At 41.2% G+C, this 21119-nt stretch overlaps 2 protein-coding genes across 2 annotated transcripts in view; both read right to left on the bottom strand.

Annotated features, from left to right (window-relative positions):
- LOC117660628 (inter-alpha-trypsin inhibitor heavy chain H3-like) overlaps window positions 1–6087 on the bottom strand; it is a 34612-nt gene extending 28525 nt beyond the window's left edge. The window contains exons 1-6 of the mRNA XM_087887761.1: window positions 5965–6087; window positions 4929–4949; window positions 4063–4229; window positions 3669–3773; window positions 3317–3479; window positions 3000–3110 (exon numbers count right to left, since the gene is read on the bottom strand). Of these exons, the coding sequence (XP_087743887.1) occupies window positions 3000–3110; window positions 3317–3479; window positions 3669–3773; window positions 4063–4229; window positions 4929–4949; window positions 5965–6057 (660 nt within the window). The 5' untranslated portion in view covers window positions 6058–6087. The remainder of the gene's footprint in view (window positions 1–2999; window positions 3111–3316; window positions 3480–3668; window positions 3774–4062; window positions 4230–4928; window positions 4950–5964) is intronic.
- A 10575-nt stretch (window positions 6088–16662) lies between these two features.
- Window positions 16663–21119, bottom strand: part of LOC148115510 (inter-alpha-trypsin inhibitor heavy chain H3-like) — a 42891-nt gene continuing 38434 nt past the window's right edge. Inside the window, exons 19-20 of the mRNA XM_087887759.1 lie at window positions 16940–17051; window positions 16663–16851 (exon numbers count right to left, since the gene is read on the bottom strand). Coding sequence (XP_087743885.1) covers window positions 16722–16851; window positions 16940–17051 — 242 coding nt within the window. The 3' untranslated portion in view covers window positions 16663–16721. The remainder of the gene's footprint in view (window positions 16852–16939; window positions 17052–21119) is intronic.

Here is a 21119-nt window from a genome sequence, read left to right as displayed (position 1 = left end):
TCTACCCATAAAAGACAAAGATGAATCAAAGATGAAAGGTGGTATAAGACCAAACCAATGTGAAGCACATTATGTTTGGGAATTCAAGGTGTATGTACAGTGGTGGGATTCAATTTTTTTAACAACAGGTTCTGTGAGCGTGGCTTAGTTGGGGGTGTGGCTTGGCGATCATGTGACTGAGTGGGGGTGGCTAGCTGGTCATGTGACCAGGTGGGCGTGGCTATGTGCATAGGGACTAGTCAGAGGGCTGAAAAAAGTCCTTTCTGACTGGTCCTCGCACTTTTGACCAGTCCTCACACTTATGACCATCCTCACATTTATGCCCGTTGTGCATTCTTAACAACCGTGTCAGTCATTTCACCACTACTTCTCTTCACCACGGTGACAAGATAGGGCGCAAAATGTAAAATGTGAGGACAGTCGTAAGTTCAAGGACTGGTCAAAAGTGCGAGGACCGGTCAAAAATAACTTTTTCAGCCCTCTAAGTAGTCCATTTACTACCGGTTCTGTGGGTAATGTGACTGGGTGGGCATGGCCAGTTTTTTTTTAACTTTTACTTTTAAAAGCATTTTTTCTACAACCTTAAGAGGTTGCAGAAAACAATGCTTTTAGAAGCTTCTGACAATCAGGCAAATCTGCTGGGATCGCCAGAAGCTTTTAAGGCGATTTTTTTTCCTATAACCTCTTCAAAAAATCCCTTTAAAAACCTCTGACGATCTAAGCTGAGTTGCCTGATTCTCAGAAGCTTCTAAGAGCATTTTTTTCCTGCAACCTCTTCAAGCTTCTGCCTTTTCAAGGCAAAAAAGGGCGAGGGGGGGGACACATATGTATGGCAGTGAGATATTCCACAGCTCAAACCTCCCCCCACCATAAACCTTGGAAGGTTTCCTGTCTCTAAACAAACAACTCTTGAAAATTGAGTGGCAGGGGCAGGAAAGTCTCTCCCAGCGAGGAAACAGACTGGATTTCGGAGGAAATGCAGCTTGGTTTAAGGTTAAGGCAGGGCAGAAGGGCTGAGATGGTGATGAGAGGTGGGGTGGGGGAAGCCTTTCCAACAGGCAAAGTCAATGGGGGGGAGCCGGATTCACTTAAGTTAACAACCATGTGAATCACACCTCCCTGCCTAGCCTAACACAACACACTCATACATATCCAAGAGACCCTCTCCCCAGGCGAGAGAGACCCAACCCTGACAGAGCCAAGACAGGCAGGGAAGCCAGTAGCACAAACGTTTGGGCAACCCATCCTTTTTTTGGGAGGGGGGGGAATCTTTGCAAAGAAAAGGAACGCAGATAAGGCAGGTTTAAAGACCCCTCCGCTGCAAAGCCAGGAGCATCCCCTAGAAGTCCCAGTCATCGGAGATCCTGGCCCCCCCACCCCAAACAAGCCAATCCACAGACTCAGATTCCCGCCCACCCACCCTCTCCCCGCGAGCCACACAAAACGCACGTCGAGCATCAGAATCCCCAACTCGCGCCTGTTTTGCAAAAGCTCAGTTGGATAGGACCCTCCCCCACGCCCACCCTCCCCACTCCCTCCGCTGGTTCCCTGGCGGCGTAGGTGCAGCAGCCCCGGCTGGGGAAAGGAGGTGCTGGCCGTGAGGCCGCTTTGCAAAGATGCACCTGCGCTACGCGGCACCTCCTGCACTTTCACCTTTGGATCTGCCCAGACGCCATCGCCACCAGAGCCGCTGCAGCCACCAGAGCCTGTCCGGCAGCCCACGTGGATCCCAGGCAGCGGAACTCAGGCTAGAGAAGGGGTGGGCAATTGTGGCTCTTTTACAACCTGTGGCCTTCAACTCCCAGAATTCCTGAGACAGCCAAGCTGTCTCAGGAATTCTGGAAGTTGAAGTCCACAGGTTGTAAAAGAGCCACAATTGCCTACCCCTGGCTAGGGTAGGCTGGCGCCGCGCAGGTGGGAGGCGGGGCGGGGTGAGGGATGGGCGAGCCAGCAATTTAAAAAATGGTTCGGTGTGCTGCGGGGCAAATAAATTACAAAAAAACACCGAACCGTTTGTTAAATTCCTGGCTCGCTCGCCCCATTTATTGGCAATAAATAGTAGTGCGGAGGGGCGGGGCAAGGGGCGGGGCAAGCCAGCAATTTAACAAAGGGTTCGGCCGAACCCCCTAGAACTGGCAGAATCCCACCACTGTGTATGTATATATTTAAAACTTCATATAACTATTCTCTTCACTCTGCAATGAAATATGCTTAAGATATGAAGATATTAAATAGACAGAAGAGATATATAATGCCCAGCATTCTACTAAAATATACACTGGGGCATATTTTGATGATGACAAGGACTGAATATTGAGATTTCATTTAGAAATGCCAAGATAAAAAGCAATAGTGCAGCTTTCATAGCAAGAAGAAATTATTGAACCGTCGTAATAAAGAAGAAATAGAAGTGATGCCATAAGCAGAAACAAAGGCCATTACAATAGAATCTTTGTACCAGCGGTGAAACACACTTTTGTGAAGTATCCTCAAATAATTCTGTGCCTGCATCTTTGATTGTGGTTGCCCTGTGCCATGTCTCACTTTGAACCCTGACTGGGGACAAAAAACCTTGTCAGCTGTGTTCCGTGAAGCAAACAGATTGCTTTTAAGAAATATATTCAAGAGGTCATTCTTTCTTTTCTTTACTTCTGGATGGTGTCACAAAGCTGTAATTTTCACTATAATTTTCGCTTAATGCTTGTGAATCCAATTGGCCTTTTTTGTACTTACTTATAACCAGGGGTATGTGCAGCAAAGGTGATGACCATGATCATGGCAGATACTCATGCTTCCAACTCATTATAGTTAATCCTCCATTATAGTAAAAAAAAAATAAAAAATCCTCTATTAACAATGGTAATTGGGACTGGGATTCCCACTACTACACAATACGCTTAGTGACAAAAATCCTGGCAGTCCCCATTGCCATCCTGCTGAAATTAGGCAAGGATTACCTGTGTATGAATCACCCTTCAAGATTCTATTACCAGGCATACCTTTTTTCCTGAAAAAGACTTTTTCACAACTGGTAGCAGTTCGTTGTTGAGGAATGTCCCTTCAACGTCAAGTTCACTGATGCCTTGAGGCTCAAAGATGTTTGCTTCTATCTGTAACATTGATTTAAAATTATGTTGACATTAGAAAGACTGAGAAAAAAATCAGATAGACCAGTAATGTAAACTGTAAAAAGCATTAAAAATAATTAATTTCATAGTTATTTTTACATTTGTTTCTAAATTAATATTTTTGAGCATTATTCACAAACTTTTCCAAAAACTACTAGAAGATAAAGCAACAATACATTTGATCATACCTCAAATTTATTCACAAGCTGTTTTGGATTGACTTTGATAAATATTTCATATTTTCCAAACTTTCTCTTCAAGAGTTCTTCATAAGTCAATTGAAAAGTAACTTTGCTGGATGACGCAATATTGACCGAAACACTGAATTTCTCTGTTTTTCTTCCAGCAGCTCTTCACATGTTAAACAAAGTAAGGTTCATAAGATTCAAGCGATGATCACATTTCCTCATGCTCCTATAGCCCACCATTTAATACTTTCATTTGCACTTTGTTCATTTATTTAGCATCTGTTTATTGAATAAATACTTAGAACAGGAAATGAAATAAGGAAACAGATTTGGTTTGGCCTCACATACTTACTTCACAAGCCCTGCAGTCTGGCCCCTTGAAACTGCTTGTTGATACTGCTTTTGGGCAGCTTCTTTTTCCTTTATGATTCCAGGATAAGTGACACCATCAATTGTCCTATTGAAGGAGACATCAGATATCTGAATATACGTGCGTTATTTTGCTTCAGTTTAGCAAGTAAAGGAGATATTTGAGAGGTAATACAAAGAGACTAGAGAACGGAGAGGTTATGAGGGAGGCCTTAGTTTTAGATTTTGGATTTTGAGCACATAATTGGATTAGGTGGCTACAACATCCTCTGTAACTCTATAATTCTGGTAGTTATTCTGTTAACAGTATCTGAATGGCTTAATTATTGCTAGACTGATCTCCAAAGCATATAAAAATAAGAAAATAATGTACATACAAGGTAAAGTTGGAAATAAAGGCTGTTTTGGGGAGCTCCACATCAAACTGAGCTTCCTTGGACACATTGGCACGATTTACAGCTCGACTAGTGATGACATTACGGGAAAATCTGGAAGTAACACTGCAGTCTATTTTCACCCAGTAGATTTCTATGGCATGGGTGTGCTAGAGAATAGAAAGTCACATGGTTATACAGAAATGTGCTGCTAATATATTATCTTCATTTTAAACACTTTTGTTTGAGATAGTACAAGGATCTTTCTATACCTCATGTTACATACGTAGTATTTATTTTAATGCTAATTACATTTGATTAATGTTTTATTTACTTACAAAGTGTTAATTAAATTGCAACTGACCCCAATCATTTTCTTGTTCCATTCCTGTTATTTTTTTAAAATGAAATCCAAAGGCCACATCTAGAGAGCTATATAATGGACTATATAATGGGGGAAATTGTGGGTCAGATTTTTATCTCTGATCCTCACAGACAAAGTCTTGTATTGTATTTTTAAGAAATTTTACTTTCTTTCCATGAAGGGAACGCAAACAGATATTTGTTAACCTCTGAATCCATGCATGAGGTAGTCTCCTTCATAAAAGTGAGTGATGATGCCTTTGCACACTTGCATGTGATGGGTAATTTGCAAGAGTGAATGAAATATGCCGTTTGCTTAGAATTAAAACATCCCTGAACACAAGAGGACTGATTTTTGAAGAAATAAACTTTTTTCAAAGTTTATTTCGACCTGATGATTTCTTTAAGCCCAGCAATGAAGATACATATAACTAATATAAAATATTTGTATTTCGTATGTGCCATCTAAACTTAATGATCAGCATTCTAAATGAAAGGTTACTTACCACATCAGTAGCACTTCTCTTCTACAAATAAAGAGTGAAAAAAAGATTAATTACTGCCAAACAACAGATGCTGTATCTTACCAAAAATGCTGCATAGTGGTTGTATGTTATTCCACATTTCTCCTCATTTTAAGTGAGGGCATCACAATAAATGAGAGCTTCCATAAAATGAAGTCTGAATAATCAGCAGGCATAACCTTGGCTGGGTTCATAACAAACAAAGCCCCACCAGCTTACCAACCTGTCTAGTTTGGAAACATTGATTACATGAACTGAAAATAACAAACATCTGGAAAATATACCATAAATTACCAACTAACTAGAATAAATACCTTTACCTTATAGAGTTTTTCTAGCATTCCTCAGAGGCACTGAGTACTAGGCTGATTTCATATTCTTCCCATGTCTATGGAGCTGCCTCAGTTCAACTTTAGGTAAGTTAGGTATAAACCCATGTGTGATTGATAGCTTTTTCATGTATGTATGTATGTATGTATGTATGTATGTATGTACGTACCACCATGTATCCCTTTCAAACACCCCACGATCATACACACATAGATGCAAGTACTCCTTCCTTTACCTGATTCGTTCTTTCTCAAGTCAGTGTTCTCCCCCAAAAAATGTTGAAATATGCAACATGATGTACAGCATATGAATCTAAAGATGCTAAATCAAATTTGGATCCAACACAGTCCCTCTTAGGATACCTATCAGCACTCAGGGAGTTGCTGACAGGCATAGTGAGGGACCAAAGCACCTTACTGGCTTCAAATCAAATTTTTATTATTGTCATAAGTTAGCATAACTTTGTCTGCTTCATATTCAAATGCAGCACATCTGAGCCAGGCAGCTCAGGGCACAAAATTTCATAGGCAACCAGTTTCCATGAACTTTAGAATTTCAGCCAAATTAAGCGTACTGGTTGAAGGTTGAAGACGTCTTGAAGGATCAAGATAGTGGATTTGTAGTTGTTGCTTAAAGCTAAAAAATTCTGAGGAAATAAGTAGGTGACTTCATATATTTAGCTACATACCTTAATGTTTCTCAGCGGGTTTATCAAAATATCTGAAATTACAAGAGCAGGAATCAAGGCCAGTAAAATGTAAAATGGGATACGCTTCCCCATGTTGGAAGAAAAATAAAAATGTCAATTTGGAAGGACCTTTATTTGTAGTGAACCTTGTAAGTAGTCAAAGAGTAACACTGAAGTAACTGGCAAATATTTATCTTTGGAAAATAGTTGATGACATTTCTACATTAAAGTTAGAGAGTCCAAGGCCAGAAAAGCACATTTCAGCCTCTAATCTATCAAGCCCAAGTTTACCTGCTGTGCCCTATGTAGAATACCTTTAAAATTAAATCTCAAATTAGACTTCACATCTGTTTCACCACCAATATGATCAGAAAATTTTTTCTGAGATTTCTTGAGCTAGCACTCTGATCACCTGAATACATTTCCCACTTCTATTTCAATTAAAGTGATTATGTTTTTATGCATGTAAATTAGGACAGGTGTCTCTCCAACCTTTCTGGCTAGTGATAATTTGGAATTGTGAGTGCACTATGTGTAAGCACTATGGCTGCCAAGTGAACTGACAGGGATTGGTGGTCACCAAACAAAAATTGTCAGATGATATCCAGAGACATTTACACTGCTGCATTGAAGACTCTGGAATTAGGATGTGCACACTTTATGAAAATCTATTGTTCCTTTATTGGATTTTATTTGCCATTTCTTTAAAAGAAACATTTTATTCTTTTGCTGCCCTTATTCTGCAGGGCACCAATAAAGGTAAAAGTAAAGGTTCCCCTCGCACATATGTGCTAGTCATTCCCGACTCTAGGGGGTGGTGCTCATCTCTGTTTCAAAGCCGAAGAGCCAGCGCTGTCCAAAAATGTCTCTATGGTCATGTGGCCAGCATGACTAAATGCCAAAGGCGCATGGAACGTTGTTACCTTCCCACTAAAGATGGTCCCTATTTTTCTACTTGCATATTTTACGTGCTTTCGAACTGCTAGGTTGGCAGAAGCTGGGACAAGTAACGGGAGCTTACCCCATTACGCGGTACTAGGGATTCGAACCGCTGAGCTGCCAACCTTTCGATCGACAAACTCAGCATTTTAGCCACTGAGCCACTGCGTCCCGAGTGCACCAATAGCTATCCTAATATATAAGATACACTGGTTTCTGAAATGGAGTTTAGACTGTATTTCATTTGGCAATTCTACTTCTTCACTTGATATAATTGAAAGTAGTAGAATACCATTTTCCTATTATTAAGCCTTAATCATTGGGGGGGGGGACAGGAAATACTGGCCAGATGAATTCCACTTATCTATTTACAGCTTCTTTGCCCCTCTCTATAATTTGAAGAGTAAGCTTCTTTAGAATCCTGAACAGTAAACACAGTTGCTGATCTTCAAACTGGAGGATTGTAAACAAAGAGAAAGTGATGTGCTAGAAAGGATTGTGAGAGCTGTTCCAGGTATTTTTTCAGGTGAAAGGGCGTGATTTACAAAGCCTGCTATAGCACAAAAATGTGTGTTGGGTAAGCTATAATCAAAACTATATATGTTCATGAAAGTTTAAATTGGTACGTTGTGTGCAAAATTGCACCTGTTCATGAAATTTAATATATGAGTGAAGAAAGTTAGCACCCACCCCTCCTAGAAGAATAAAATATTTTGAGGAATATTTAAAAAGGCAGAATATTATATTTCCCTGGATGAGAAAAGGAGAAACATGTTTTTAAGGACAAAGATCAACTGATTGCAGCTCCCTGCCCCCAGCAGATATTTGGTGCCCATTGAGAAAGATTGGGCCAGCCTATCTACAAGACAAAAAGTCTCCAGCTCCAGGGTGATGGGATTAAAACATGACCCTCCAGGACATAAGAGGATTATCTATCAGCAAAGGTCACCATATGTCACAACCAAGCCCCTTCATTGCATCACTCAGCAAGGTTCAACCAAACTTACCTCAGACAAACTCCTAGGATTTGCACATGATCCGTACAACAGCCAATAGAATACATGCCCTTGCCACAGGAACAGGAAGCTCAAGTTCAAAGCCCAAGAGAGGCTATAAATATCTCTCCACTCCATGTGGTCCATGTGGTCAGCTACCCAGAATCACACATGCTTGGTGGTTCTGCTTCACCATTAAACCATCCTTCCAAGCAGCCTCCATGTTTCCAGTGTCTTTCTGCCGCACTTGGAACTGAACCCAGATGGACATTTCTTCCAACATGACATTAATACAGCTTCGGGATTTTTTTTCCTTTAATGTAAAATGAATTTTGACAAAATACAACAATAATTGAAAAAATATAAAATGATATGTGTATATCTTTTATCTGTACAAGTAAATGATCTTATGCATAACAGGAATAAGACTATAAGCCTTTTCCTCAGTTTTTCAGAAGCTGATTAAAGAAGAAAATTTTCATAAAAAATAATTAAATTGTGGTTTAAAACAAGTTTCTACTTTTAAGCTCCTGTTAAACAGAAATTCCTATCTTAATGTAGTTTTCATAGAGAGGGTGACAATTGCTCTGTCCAAGGAATAAATAAATATACCTAGCATAAAGAGATATTTTGTGTCTTGAACAAAATACCTTAGATGTTAAAGATGTTAACATAGATGTTAAAGAATTATTGGGAAGGTAAAAGTGATTCTTAACTGAAATTGTCCAGCTGTCAGGGTTCCGACGGATGCCCTAATTTATTATTATTAAATAAATTAGCTGATTTATTAGTATCTGCAACACTGCAACACTAGAAAGAATGTGAGGTGAGTTGTCCCATTCTGGCTTGGAAGAGCCCTGAGATCCCCTGATGGTCTCAAAGACAAAGTTGCTTACCCTGTTCTATGGAAAAATTCTTATCCTGTATACCAGGGATATCAAATTCAAGGCCCCTGGGCCAGAACAGGTCCACATGGTGCTTAAACCTGGCCTGTGGTCCAGCCGGAAATAGCAAAGGACCAGCCCACAGTGCCTCAGGCAGCCAAATTGGAGCATGGGGGCCCTGCATGTGGTCTCCAACATCCTGTTTTCCAGCTGGATGGCCTCCTGCAGCACCCTGCTGGCCAAAATGGGGTGCAGGGGTAATACAGCCCCAAGTGCCCCATTTTGGCCAGCAGAGTGCTGCAGGAGGTGTCCATCCCATCTCCCCTCCCCTGGCCGGCCTGCAGAGGAGAACTACAATACTGATCCGGCCGTCGAAGAAATCCAGTTTGACAGCCCTGCTGTATACACTACCACTAATCCCATACACTAATAACTGTAAACTGATGAGAAGTTGTAAGCAGAGGCAACCGGAAGCTGATGCAATAGAATGAGGCAGCAGAGTTATTGTCACTTTAAGAAGCTGGGTCAGAAGCTGCCTATATAAAGGAAGCCATTAGAGGATGTTCCTTCTCCTCAAGCCTCCTCCTCATGCATTATACGTCTTGTTCTCTCATCCTGTGTCACTAATTGTAAAGGTATTTAACCACATATATGGACTTCCAGTTGGCTCCGCGAGTTTCGCTGACACTCTTTCGTGAGCGCCCGATCCCCGGCACCATAAATGCCACCAGAACAGCTGAAAAACAGCTGTCTGTTGGCGAAAAACCCTCTCCCTGGGCAAAGGGGAGAGAGAAGAGCCGACAGGTGGAGGTAGAGCCCCCCAAGTGCGCTAGGAGAAATCCTGGGGCGCGAAGGGTGTGGGCTCCCTATAGAAGCCTGTCAAGCTGCTCCGGACCTGGGACGACTCCGCTGAAGCGGAGCTAGAAGCCGTGACCAAATTCTGCTTATAATAAAGGAGGGGACTTCTAACATCTTTACTTTGATTGCAGACAGAGCGAATCAGGAGAAAAAAGAAAAAAATTGCAAGTAACACTTTAACTCTGTTTTAAAATGAGAAAATGGCGCCTGAGGGCGTGAGGAGGAAGCTATTAGGGAAAGTGCTTGTTAACGCTTGTTAACGTTTGTAACATTGATACAGCTACCGGATTACACCTTAAGAGAAAGTTTTAAAGTGGAAGCAGCAAGGAAAAGAACTTGGTACTGATCTCAATTAAGGTTCATTTTTAAACTGTGTGGAAAATAGTTGGAATTGTCGTCCTGATAGCTGGATAAATATAAATTGTCTGAAACATGGCTGACAATAAGGCTGGAGGATCACTGCCTGGTGAATTAGCAAATTTTCAAGCTGTGACTGTTAAAGCTTTTCAAGAACTTTCAGACTCTTTCACCTCTGCTCTTTTGAAAACAGTTGAAAGAGCTTTTCAAAAATATAGCTTGGAAAGTCTTAATCATTTGTTGGATGGGAAAAAAGAGGAAATTACTCAGAGGATTTTGATTTTGGAGGATCAAGAGGCTGTCAGGACTGAAAGGGAGATTGGCATAAATGGAACAGAGGTCTCGGCAGATGTTTCCACTCAACTGATAGAAAAGCAACAAATAAACTCTTTATTGCAAGCTGACAAACTTTATGGCAACAAATTTTGGTTTTATGGACAAAGGAATGAATTGAATGATTATACAAGCAAGAAGAGTCGAAATGGAGACTTTAAATTAGAAAAAGTGATTTCAAGAAGAGAGCGAGTTTTCCAGATACATCAACCTCAAATTAACATTTTTAAATTTTCGAAAATAAAATTGGGGGGAGGAACAATGTTGAAAGAATTAATAAAGAAAAAGGATTGGAAAAAATATAGAAAGAAGAGAAGAATAGAAGATTAAGGTTTTTTTCTTGTTTTTTGGGGGGAAGGAAGACTCTAGTAATAAATTGGAAAGTTTAGTCACATTGGTTTTGTTAAACATGGCTAATTGAAAATTTGAAAGATAGCTTCCTGTAGATTTTGAAATTTACATTTGGTAAATATGTGTTTTAATGGTATTAAGAGATTTTTAAAATGATTAACATAAGATTATATTATTTTAAAAGATATATGAGATAAAATGCGTAAGATTTCAAGATGCCCAATTTTTTGAAGGAAAGAGGATTAATGTTAAATTCAGAATTTTATTAGGGAGTAATGTTCAAAAAGAATGATGTTCAAGGGTATGGAAATGAAATTTATTCATGATTTTTACTGTTTGTAATGCTGCTAAAGTATTGGATTATACATCAAGAAAAAGTTTTTTTTTATAATTAGGAAGAATGAATTTAACTTAATTGGTCTTGAGAATTTATAAAAGGGAGGTTGATGAATTGGAGCAAGGGGAGTTAAAGAACGTGTGGGAGTTTTGAACTTTATAGTTAGTTAGTTTATTTTAGCATATGTTTGTTAGATGCTATACCCTGTTTTTGCTCTGGGAAGTTAGGGGGGGTGGGGAGGGTGGGATAAGGGGTGGGGTGGGATAAAAGTGTTGAATAGAGAAATGTTTTAACAGAAAAATAAATGTGGGGGAAATGTATAAATAATGAAATGATGATATCAAGAATGACAGTTATTGGAGGAGTAAGATGTAAAAAAGATGTATCCAGATGATATATTGACTGATTGATTTTATATTGTATGTTTGTTTGAATGTTTATAAAATAAAAACGTTTCTTAAAAAAAAACACATATATGCTTGTACATATTTCACTGTAGATAAAACCACTGTTATTTATCTAAAAGGCTCTGTGTGCTGTGTGCTGTGTTTTTGCTCCTGGGTTTATCTCATAATATTAGTTATGCTGCCTAAACGCTGACACAAGCACATTTCCAGTTGTAGAAAAAGATTAAAATGCACCTTCTGTGCACAAGAGTAGAGCAAGAGGTATATAAAAAAAGTTAGGCCTTGAATAAATGTCAAGAAAAAACAAAAAGGAAAACTCTAAACTGAAATTTTCCTGACAGTTAGAACAATGTATCAGTGGAACAGCTTGTCTCCAGAAGTTGTGAATACTCCAACATTGGAAGAGACTGGACAACCATTTGTCTGAAATGGTATAGGGTTTCCTGCCTAAGCAGGGTGTTGGACGTGAAGACCTCCATTCCAATTCTGTTATTCTGTATTTTAAATTCCGTCTCAAAAATAATTGAGCAAATAGAAATGGAGCAGAGCATGTGTGCTGCAGCAGCCAAAAAAGGTAGTACAATCCTGGTTTGTATAAACAGAAGTATAGAATCAATATCACGTGAAGTATTAGTACCGCTTTATAAAACCTAGTAAGACCACACCTGGAATACCACAATCAATTATGGTCACCATACTACCAAAAAGATGTTGAGACTTTGGAAAAAGTTCAGAGAAGAGCAACTAAAATGATCAAAGGCCTGGAGATTAAAACATACGAAGAACGGCTGCAGGATTTGGGTTTGGCTAGTCTAAAGAAAAGAAGAATTAGGGGTGACATATAGCAGTATTCCAGTATTTGAGGGGCTGCCACAAAGAAGAGGGGGTCAAATTATTCTCCAAAGCACCAGAGGGCAGGACAAGAAACAATGGTTGGAAACTAATCAAAGAGAACAACCTGTAATTAAGGAGAAATTTCCTAACAGTGAGGACAATTAACCAGTGGAAGTTTGCCTCCAGAAATCATGGGCGCTTCATCACTGGATATTTTTAAGAACAGTCTAGATCAGCGATGGCTAACCTTTTTGCTGTTGCATGTCAAAAGCAGGGGGAGCAGGGGGGTGTCGCGTGTGTGCGTGCCCACACCCATACTTCAATGCCCCCCCCGCTCCCCCCACTTTTAGTATGTGACGGCAAAAAGGTTATCGGTGGGCCCAGCAGGCCCGTTTTTTGCCCTCCCCAAGCTCCAGAGTCTTTCTTGGAGCCTGGGGCGGGTGAAAATGGCCTTCCCTACCCACCCCAGAGCCCCTCCAGAGGCCAGAAACGGCCCATTTCCTGACTTCCGGTGGGCCCAGAAGGCCCGAAAATCAGCTGGCCAGCACACGCATGTGCACTGGAGCTGAGCTAGGGCAATGCTCACGTGCCCACAGATATGGCTCTGTGTGCTACCTGTGGCACGTGTGCAATAGGTTCGCCATCACGCGTCTAAATAGTCACTTATCTGAAATGGTATAGGTTCTCCTGCTTCAGCAGGGGGCTGGATTAGACGACCTTCAAGGTCCCTTCAAGGTCATTCTTCTATTATTACTTAACTCTTTATTATACACATTATGTGTCCCCGTATCATTTTACACTTCCAGCATGAAGTTTGAGAGGCAACATATACTCTAGGCTGAAGTGTCCGGGAATCAGGAAAAAATGTTGAGCTACATTTCAAACTGCATTTGAGAATTGTCTGCCTTGATACACTGTTATTAAAGTAGCTTTTTAAAACAATGAAACCAAATTAATGCAGGAGATTTTTAAACAAGTGTCATTTTAATTATTAAATTAAGTGCAGTCTGAATTAAATGAAGGTTCTGTATGTCAGCAGACATGTCGTTCTGGGACTTGGGACATAGCTTTTCTACTTGCAAAGGATTATGTGTTTTACTTGAAAAGTGAAAAAAAAATGGTTGGTGGAAAATGCTATAGCTAGAGTTCTGTCAAAGGTTGACATATGACTTCTATTATCAGGCTACCTTGCCATCACTTTTTATAAAGTTCCAAGTTTATTTGCTTTTTGCATCCTCTCTCCCTCTCCCATTTGTGTTGCTTTTGCAGGTGGGAGGGTTTTTATTTTAAACAACTCATAGTGTTTGTACAAAACAGTCCCACATGGTTAATCTTTAGATTTCTTTCATTTACAGTAATATCCTTTTTTTAAAAAAAAGATTAAGCCTTCTTTCTGTTTCTGCAGTATGTTATCAAAAAGCTGAACCTTAAACATGCCTCAAGCCATGAGAGAAAAGCAGCAGAGCAGGAAGCCCAGCTATTGAAGCATCCAAGCATAGAGTGACTACGTATAGAGAGTCCTGGGAAGGAGATGATGGCCTGCTTTACATTGTCATGGTCTTCTGTGAAGGAGGGGACTTATATCATAAGCTGAAAGAGCAGAAAGGACAACTTCTTCCTGAGTCTCAAGTGGTGGAGTGGCTTGTTCAGATTGCTATGGTACTGCAGGTACCTGACCTCCCTTTACCAATCAGTTCTGATATCACTGAATTTCAGCATGAATTGATTTTAATTGTTTTATCATTTTCTAATGTGTTCCAGGAAGCCTATTGCTAGTTTCCATGGATATTTGTAATGAGCATAGAAAATAATATAGTCTTCTTGATGTACTTTTGATCATCTTATTCGTATCTATGGAAAGCTGTGATTGGTAACAAGGGCTACGCAGTTTGACAGATTTATTTAATATATTCCCTTTCCTCTGCACGGAGCTCATAGTCTATTAAATAATTGTTTCTTTTTCATGCTGTAGTTCAGTAAAGTAAACTTGATATGTAATTTGTGAATTCCGTTGTTGTATTTTTCAGTATTTGTATGAGAAGCATATTCTGCACAGAGATCTCAAAACTCAAAATGCTTTCCTGACATATTCTAATATTAACATCAAAATAGTATCAAAGTACAAAGCAGAGAAAAGACCTTGATAATAAAGGGAGGGTCTTATAGATTAAATAAGAGAAGATAATAGGAAATTTATACAGTAATTACAATGGTATAAAATAATCAGAAATAGTTAATGGATTTATGAGGAAAGTGAAGGCTGGGGGTCAAATTGAAATTGGAAACCATATTATTATTAATATTGAATGAAACAACATTAACAACTGGAGAAAGAGAATTGGTGAGGATTTTGGTTATAATGGGGAGAATTATAATTGCTAGATATTGGAAATTAAATGTTGACTTAAAATTAGAAGAATGGTATAATGAAACATGGAAATTTGCATTAAATGATAAATTGACTTGTGATATTAAAATTAGAAGTGGTATATACAAAGAAAATGTTTTTTGGAACACTTGGCAACCATTTGTGGACTTTGCACTTGGGAAATTGGATGAATCGGCACCAGTACCTTATCAAAGAGATTTCTGGAAGAATTGAAGACTTCAATTTCCTAAAACTTCCTTTTCATTTGTATAGCATGTTGGGGGAAATTTTTTTTTCTTTCCTTACTATTGATTTTTGTATTGTTTTTTTTTCTTTCTGTTATTCTTTAACAATAAAAATATAATATTTTTTTTTTTTTAAAAAGGAAAGTGAAGGCTGGAAATGAACTACCCTTGTTTTTCAATAAAAGAGAATATTGTCTGTCTGTCTGTCTGTCTATCTCAGGGTTGAACTGTAGAGACCTTGATGCTGTCTGAGCTTGTTTGCCTGCAAATGTTTCATTATCTGACTATGTAATGTCATTAGTGGCTGTGGGTTACAGGTTTGCTCTCTGATCATAAATTTGCTGCTCTACAATGCAAAATAAAAGATATTTCCTACTGTTTTCTATGTTTTTTTCTTGTAAGCTGAAACCCAACAAACATTTTAATAAAATATGATCTTCCTTCCGAGAGTGGCATTGCTGAGTGGCATTGATATCTTTCATATCCATGATGTGGGTGTGGGTGTGTTTTGATGTGTGCGCGCAAACACTCCTTGTCCATTTGTTTGTACTGTTTGGCTTCTTTCCTCCCACCCCACAACCAAATCATTTATTGGCCCAACATTAACCCTTGGCTCTGTATTAGACCTGAAGTCCAGGGACAAGTTATTTCAGATGGTAAACAAGTCCATTAAAAATCAATACAATACATCAGTAGTAGCTATGTGCAGAAAAGGAAACAATACTATATACATACATATACGTGTGTGTGTGTGTGTGTGTGTGTGTGTGTAGCATACACAACATATACACATTGCAATGTGTGTATGTTGTACACACTTCCCCTCCCTCATTTCCCCTCCCGGCCATCCTGCAAATTTCCCACATGTTGCTATTCTTCTTCAAAGTTAAGGCCTCCTCATTTTCCATAATAAAGCTATTATATCTGAGAGCAGAGAAGAATTTAGTTGTGTCTCACACACAACTTTAACAAATCCATTCATACCTATTTCAGGTAACATTATTAAAGTCTTTGCTACTGCAACCATGGACAAGGTTAGTAGATTTCTGCAAAAAGAGGAGATGTCCTCCTTTTTGTCCTGTCTCCAGCACAGCCTTAAAATCAAAAACTGTCCTACTTTTTGAGCAACTTTAATTGAGCAGCTTTTCTCTATGACACCAAGCTTCCCTAACAGCTATTTAACAATGCTCTTTTTTGGCAGATGCCAAGAATATTAAAATAAGCCATGGAATTCTCCCCTCAACTGCATCCATAAAGTACAAGATATTGTAGTCTTGACTGCTTGGGAATTGGCCTTGAAAATTTGGTAAGATTCCATCTTGTTCACCGTATTATTTAATATCTATCTAAAGCAGCTGGCTTTTGAGCAGTTGTCATCAATGATAGTTGCCCATATTTTTCCTTTCTTGCAAACTGGAGGTTTGATATTTTGAGTATCTCTGCATATTAATATTATTCCTGTAATGAGGAATTTTCTTTAGAACAAACTGCTATTGGAGCTCTCTCTCTCTCCCACACACACACATACATCATTAAAATTTAGGCACAGCCTTATTCAGACATTTTGGAGAGATTTTTATGTTGCAACTTATAGGTTTTCCATATTTAACGTTTAGTTATGTAAACTTGCTTAGAGACACTCAGGCATGAGTAGAAAATAAACAGGCAAATAAAAAAGTTTTCTAATTTATTGAAATTAAATCTCAGCACAAGATATACTAATTGTATTATGAATATATCATTTCAGTTATTTGGATTCACAACTACGTCTCCTGTATTAAAATATCATCATCATCATCATCATCATCATCATCATCATCATCATCCCCACTCTTTTTTATTTTTCATTTCAAAATATGCTGGGAACAATATAGTCTGTGTGATTGCCATCAATAAGACCATCTCCATTGTTGTGAATAAACCAGCAAGGGATATTGGTGCCATGCTGGATATCAGCTGTATAATCCTTCTGCCATCCCCTACAATAAAACACAGAAAGCAAAGAGCTTAGAGACTCCAGTTCATGCAAGCATCTCAATGTCAGCTAAAATGTCAGTCTCTCTTTACCTGGTTACTGTCAGCTGGTTATTTTTCACAATCATGGTGGCATCTGGTTTTTCTGGATCCGATCCAGGGTGGACCTCAAGTATATCAAAGTCGATTGGGTGGAAAAATTGCCCTTAAAATAAACATGACAGCAGCAGCAGTAATTATTAAACAGTTGCCAGTCATTTGAGAGCAAAACAGGATCTTGATTAAATAGTTGTCAGTCATTCAAGAGCAAATCATAAGAAGAGCTACATCTTGCATTTGACAGTGCTAATTGTGGCTGAAAGTTGGATGTACCTACTTCTATAGCTACCCTGTTGAGGTCCTAATACGATTTTTTACTTATACAGAAAGGTTGCATACAGTACATTACTCTCCTGCTTTCAGAGAACTTGGCTTATATGGGTCACAATACCATTGGGATTGGCAATGGGGCACTAAGATTCAAATTTAAAATAAACCTGTTTGGATGATCCAAAATAGTGATTCGGAAATTGTCTGAGCTTTGTGTGTATGAGTGTTTACATATGACAGAGACAAAGAGCTACAGATGAGATAAAATGGCCCTAGAAAATGAAGGTTCTGGTTCTCCCCGCTATTGTGTACAGCTCCTGTACAATGGCTCTTGATGGGTTTTCATGGCATAGGTTGTTGGGGTTTTTTGCATCTGTATTAAAAAGGAAACCTAATCAGGGAGAAAATCAAAGGAGTTTGCTACATTATCCTTGTACACCAAATTGTTTCTTTCAAAGTCCAGAAAAGTGAAGGAATAAGCTGGTGATGCTATCTTTCATCTCTATTCTCTACAGAAAAGGAGTAAACCTGGGATAACTGTTATATAGATAGTTTTGGCTGGAAAGTTTGAATGTAATTGTACAGAGGTACGAGCTTTGCCAGTGACTGCAGCGAGAGGGAGAGCCGATCAGTGCGTACATGGCCACCCTGCGTAAGGCGGTGATGCACTGCGAGTACAGAGACCTAGATGACGCGCTCCTAGAGCAACTAATCTGTGGCATGAGAGATATTCGCCTACAGAGAAGGCTGCTCACTCGAGCCAATCTAACTCTCCACATCGCACTAGACGAGGCAAGGGCTCATGAATCCTCCACGAAGGCTGCAGAAACTCTACAGAGACCATCTCAAGCAAGGACAACGCAGCGGTCGACCCCGGTACACTGTGAGACGGTCCAAACAGAAAGCGAGGAGGAGTCCGACGAAGACATCTTCTGGACCGAGAAATACTGGCGGGACCAGAGAGACCACCGAGAAACCTGTGCAAGCTGTGGAGGGTCCCACCATCGCCAGACCTGCAAATTCAAAGACGCTATTTGCAGGCGCTGCGATAAGAAGGGCCACCTGGCAAGGATCTGCAGAGCTACTTAACCAGCCAGCCACAAGTCACGAGGCGCCTCCAGCCAACCAGAGCCGGCACCGCAGAAAAGAACCAACAAACACACGGACTACAGGAAGGTCACGAAAATCGAAGACTGCGAGACCTATGCCATCCGCATTGGCCATGCAATCACAACGCCGGCGAAAAGGGTGTACACCATGGTCGAGATAGAAGGGAGCGAGTGCAGAATGGAGCTCAATACCAACTCGCTGCTAACCATCATGTCCTGGGCCAACCTATAGAAGGCTGTACCCAGCATCAAGAAACACCACCTAAGACACTAGAGGCTCGGACTACGCGACTACCAGGGCAACCGCATTCCAGTGGAAGGATGCAGCATGTTCCAGGTCGAGTACAGGGAATACCGGAAGAAGCTGCCCCTCATCATGGTCAGCCAGAATTTTCCAAGTCTCCTGGGATTGGACTGGTTCAACGCCCTGGGAATGGGATTCACCGGAGTCCGCAATGTGAGCAGCCGCCATGAAAGCAGCACCCTGAAGGATGACCTGATGCGGGAGTTCCAGGACGTGTTCGACGAACGGCTCGGCAAGTATGTGGGGACCCCTATTTTGCTTAACCTCGAAACCAATGTCGCCCCAATTTAACCCAGGAGGGTACCTTTCACCCTAAAGCCAAAGATAGACATTGAGCTAGACAAACTAATCAAGCAAGGGGTACTAGTTCCCGTCAACCACGCCAAATGGGAGACCCCAATTGTGACCCCAGTTAAGTCTGATGGGTCTGTGTGCATCTGCGCAGATTATAAATGCACAATTAATAAAGCTCTTCAATAGAGCACTTATCCAGTACTATTGTGCACCATTTGCTCCGTTCCTTGGACCCTGGCAAGATTTTTGCTAAACTCGATCTTGCACAGGCATACCAGCAGTTGCTGGTAGATAGCACTACTGCAGAGGCACAGACTATCGTAACAAACAGAGGTGCCTTTAAGTGTACTAGACTCCAATTCGGAGTCAGCATAGCCCCAGGACTGTTTCAGAGCACAATGGAGCAGCTGCTACAGGGTCTGCCAGGGGTAATGTCCTCATCACCGCAGAAGATGAGCAGCAATTAGGGGACAGACTGAGGGCAGTGCTAACAAAATTCAGGAGTGCTGGCCTCAGAGCCAAACGCAACAAATGCACGATCGCAGTCCCTCTGTGGAATTCCTGGGGTATCGGGTAGACGGAACTGGCATTCACCCCACCGAAAGCAAAATCAGAGCAATTCGAGAGGCACCCACCCCTAAGAACAAGGCGGAACTACAGGCGTTTTTGGGTCTCCTAAACTTCTACGCAGTCTTCCTGAGGGACAAGGCAATGGTAGCACAACCCCTGCACTGGCTATTGGCAAAGAACACACCATGCATCTGGGGAAAAGCTGAATCTGCCGCATTTGCCGCTGTAAAGAAACTTTTATCTGCAGAAAGTTTCTTGATCCAATACAACGCCACGCTTCCCCTTGTGTTAGTCTGCGATGCATCCCCATTTGGAGTGGGGGCTGTGCTGAGCCACAGACTACTGAATGGACTAGAGGCGCCCATTGCTTATTATTCCTGCACCCTGTCCACCGCTGAGCGGAACTACAGCCAACTGGACAAAGAGGCTTTAGCAACCGTATCTGGGGTTAAGAAGTTCCATGAGTATTTATTTGGCCGGGACTTCGAACTTGTCATGGACCATCGGCCGCTTTTGGGCCTCCTGGCAGGAGACCGTCCGACTCCTGCTGCCTTGTCTCCCCAGATGACACGCTGGGCAATCTTTTTAGCGGCATATTCATATCACCTGGTACATCAGCCAGGACTGAGTTTGGGACATGCCGACGCCCTCAGCCACTGCCCATTACCGGACATCTTAGAGGACTCCACACCTGGAGTTCCAGTCTTGCTTATCGATGCGTTGGACTCGGGGCCTCTCACTCCTGTGGAAGTGGCAAGAGCCTCTGCCAAAGATCACGTGCTTAAGACAGTCATGAGTTGGGGTGGCCGGGAAAGACTGAAGGCAGGGAATTCAAATGTTTTGTCAGCAAACACAATGAATTATCTATGCAAGGGGGTTGTTTATTGTGGGGCGATCGGGTCGTTGTTCCCTTGTGCCTAAGGGAAAAGGTTTTACAGTTGTTGCATGAGGGACACCCGGGGATTGTGCGCATGAAGGCGCTAGCCAGGAGTTATGTATGGTGGCCAAACATGGATAACGACATCACTGAGTGGGTGGAGAAGTGTCAGCCCTGCCAAGAGTCTAGGCCAGATCCCCCCCACAGCACCCGTAAGAGAATGGGAACGCCCCCAGGGCCCCTGGTCAAGAATCCATATCGATTTTGCGGGCCCCTGTCATGGCCAAACCTTCCTGGTCGTAGTTGACGCTTACTTGAAATGGCTCGAGATCAAGCTAATGAAATCCACCACCGCTGATGCAGTCATCAGGGTTCTCAGAAGGTTATTTGCCACCCATGGATTACCAGACATGCTGGTCTCAGACAACGGGCCCCAATTCATTGCCATACAGTTGGAGGGGTACTTGACAGAGCTAGGAATCAGGCACGCCCTGTCTGCCCTGTTTCATCCGGCCAGTAACAGGCAGGCTGAACATTTTGTGAGAACGGCTAAGGAAGCACTCTCACGATTAGGCCCCAGAGACTGGCAAGCAAGGGTAGATAAGTTTCTGGCTGCCCAATGTGCCATGCCATGCACCGCCACCGGGCACAGTCCGGCCAAACTGCTGATGGGTCAAAAACTCAGGCGTATACTGGATAGGTTACATCCTAACTATTCCCCCGACAGTTTCAAGGGATCAGAAAAGAAAC

This window comes from Pantherophis guttatus, chromosome 2, assembly GCF_059756535.1.
Source record: "Pantherophis guttatus breed Tessera chromosome 2, ASM5975653v1, whole genome shotgun sequence".
In the NCBI taxonomy this organism is placed as follows: Eukaryota; Metazoa; Chordata; class Lepidosauria; order Squamata; family Colubridae; genus Pantherophis; species Pantherophis guttatus.
Note: the sequence above shows the minus strand (reverse complement) of the source record. Positions and strands in the feature narration are given on the sequence as shown.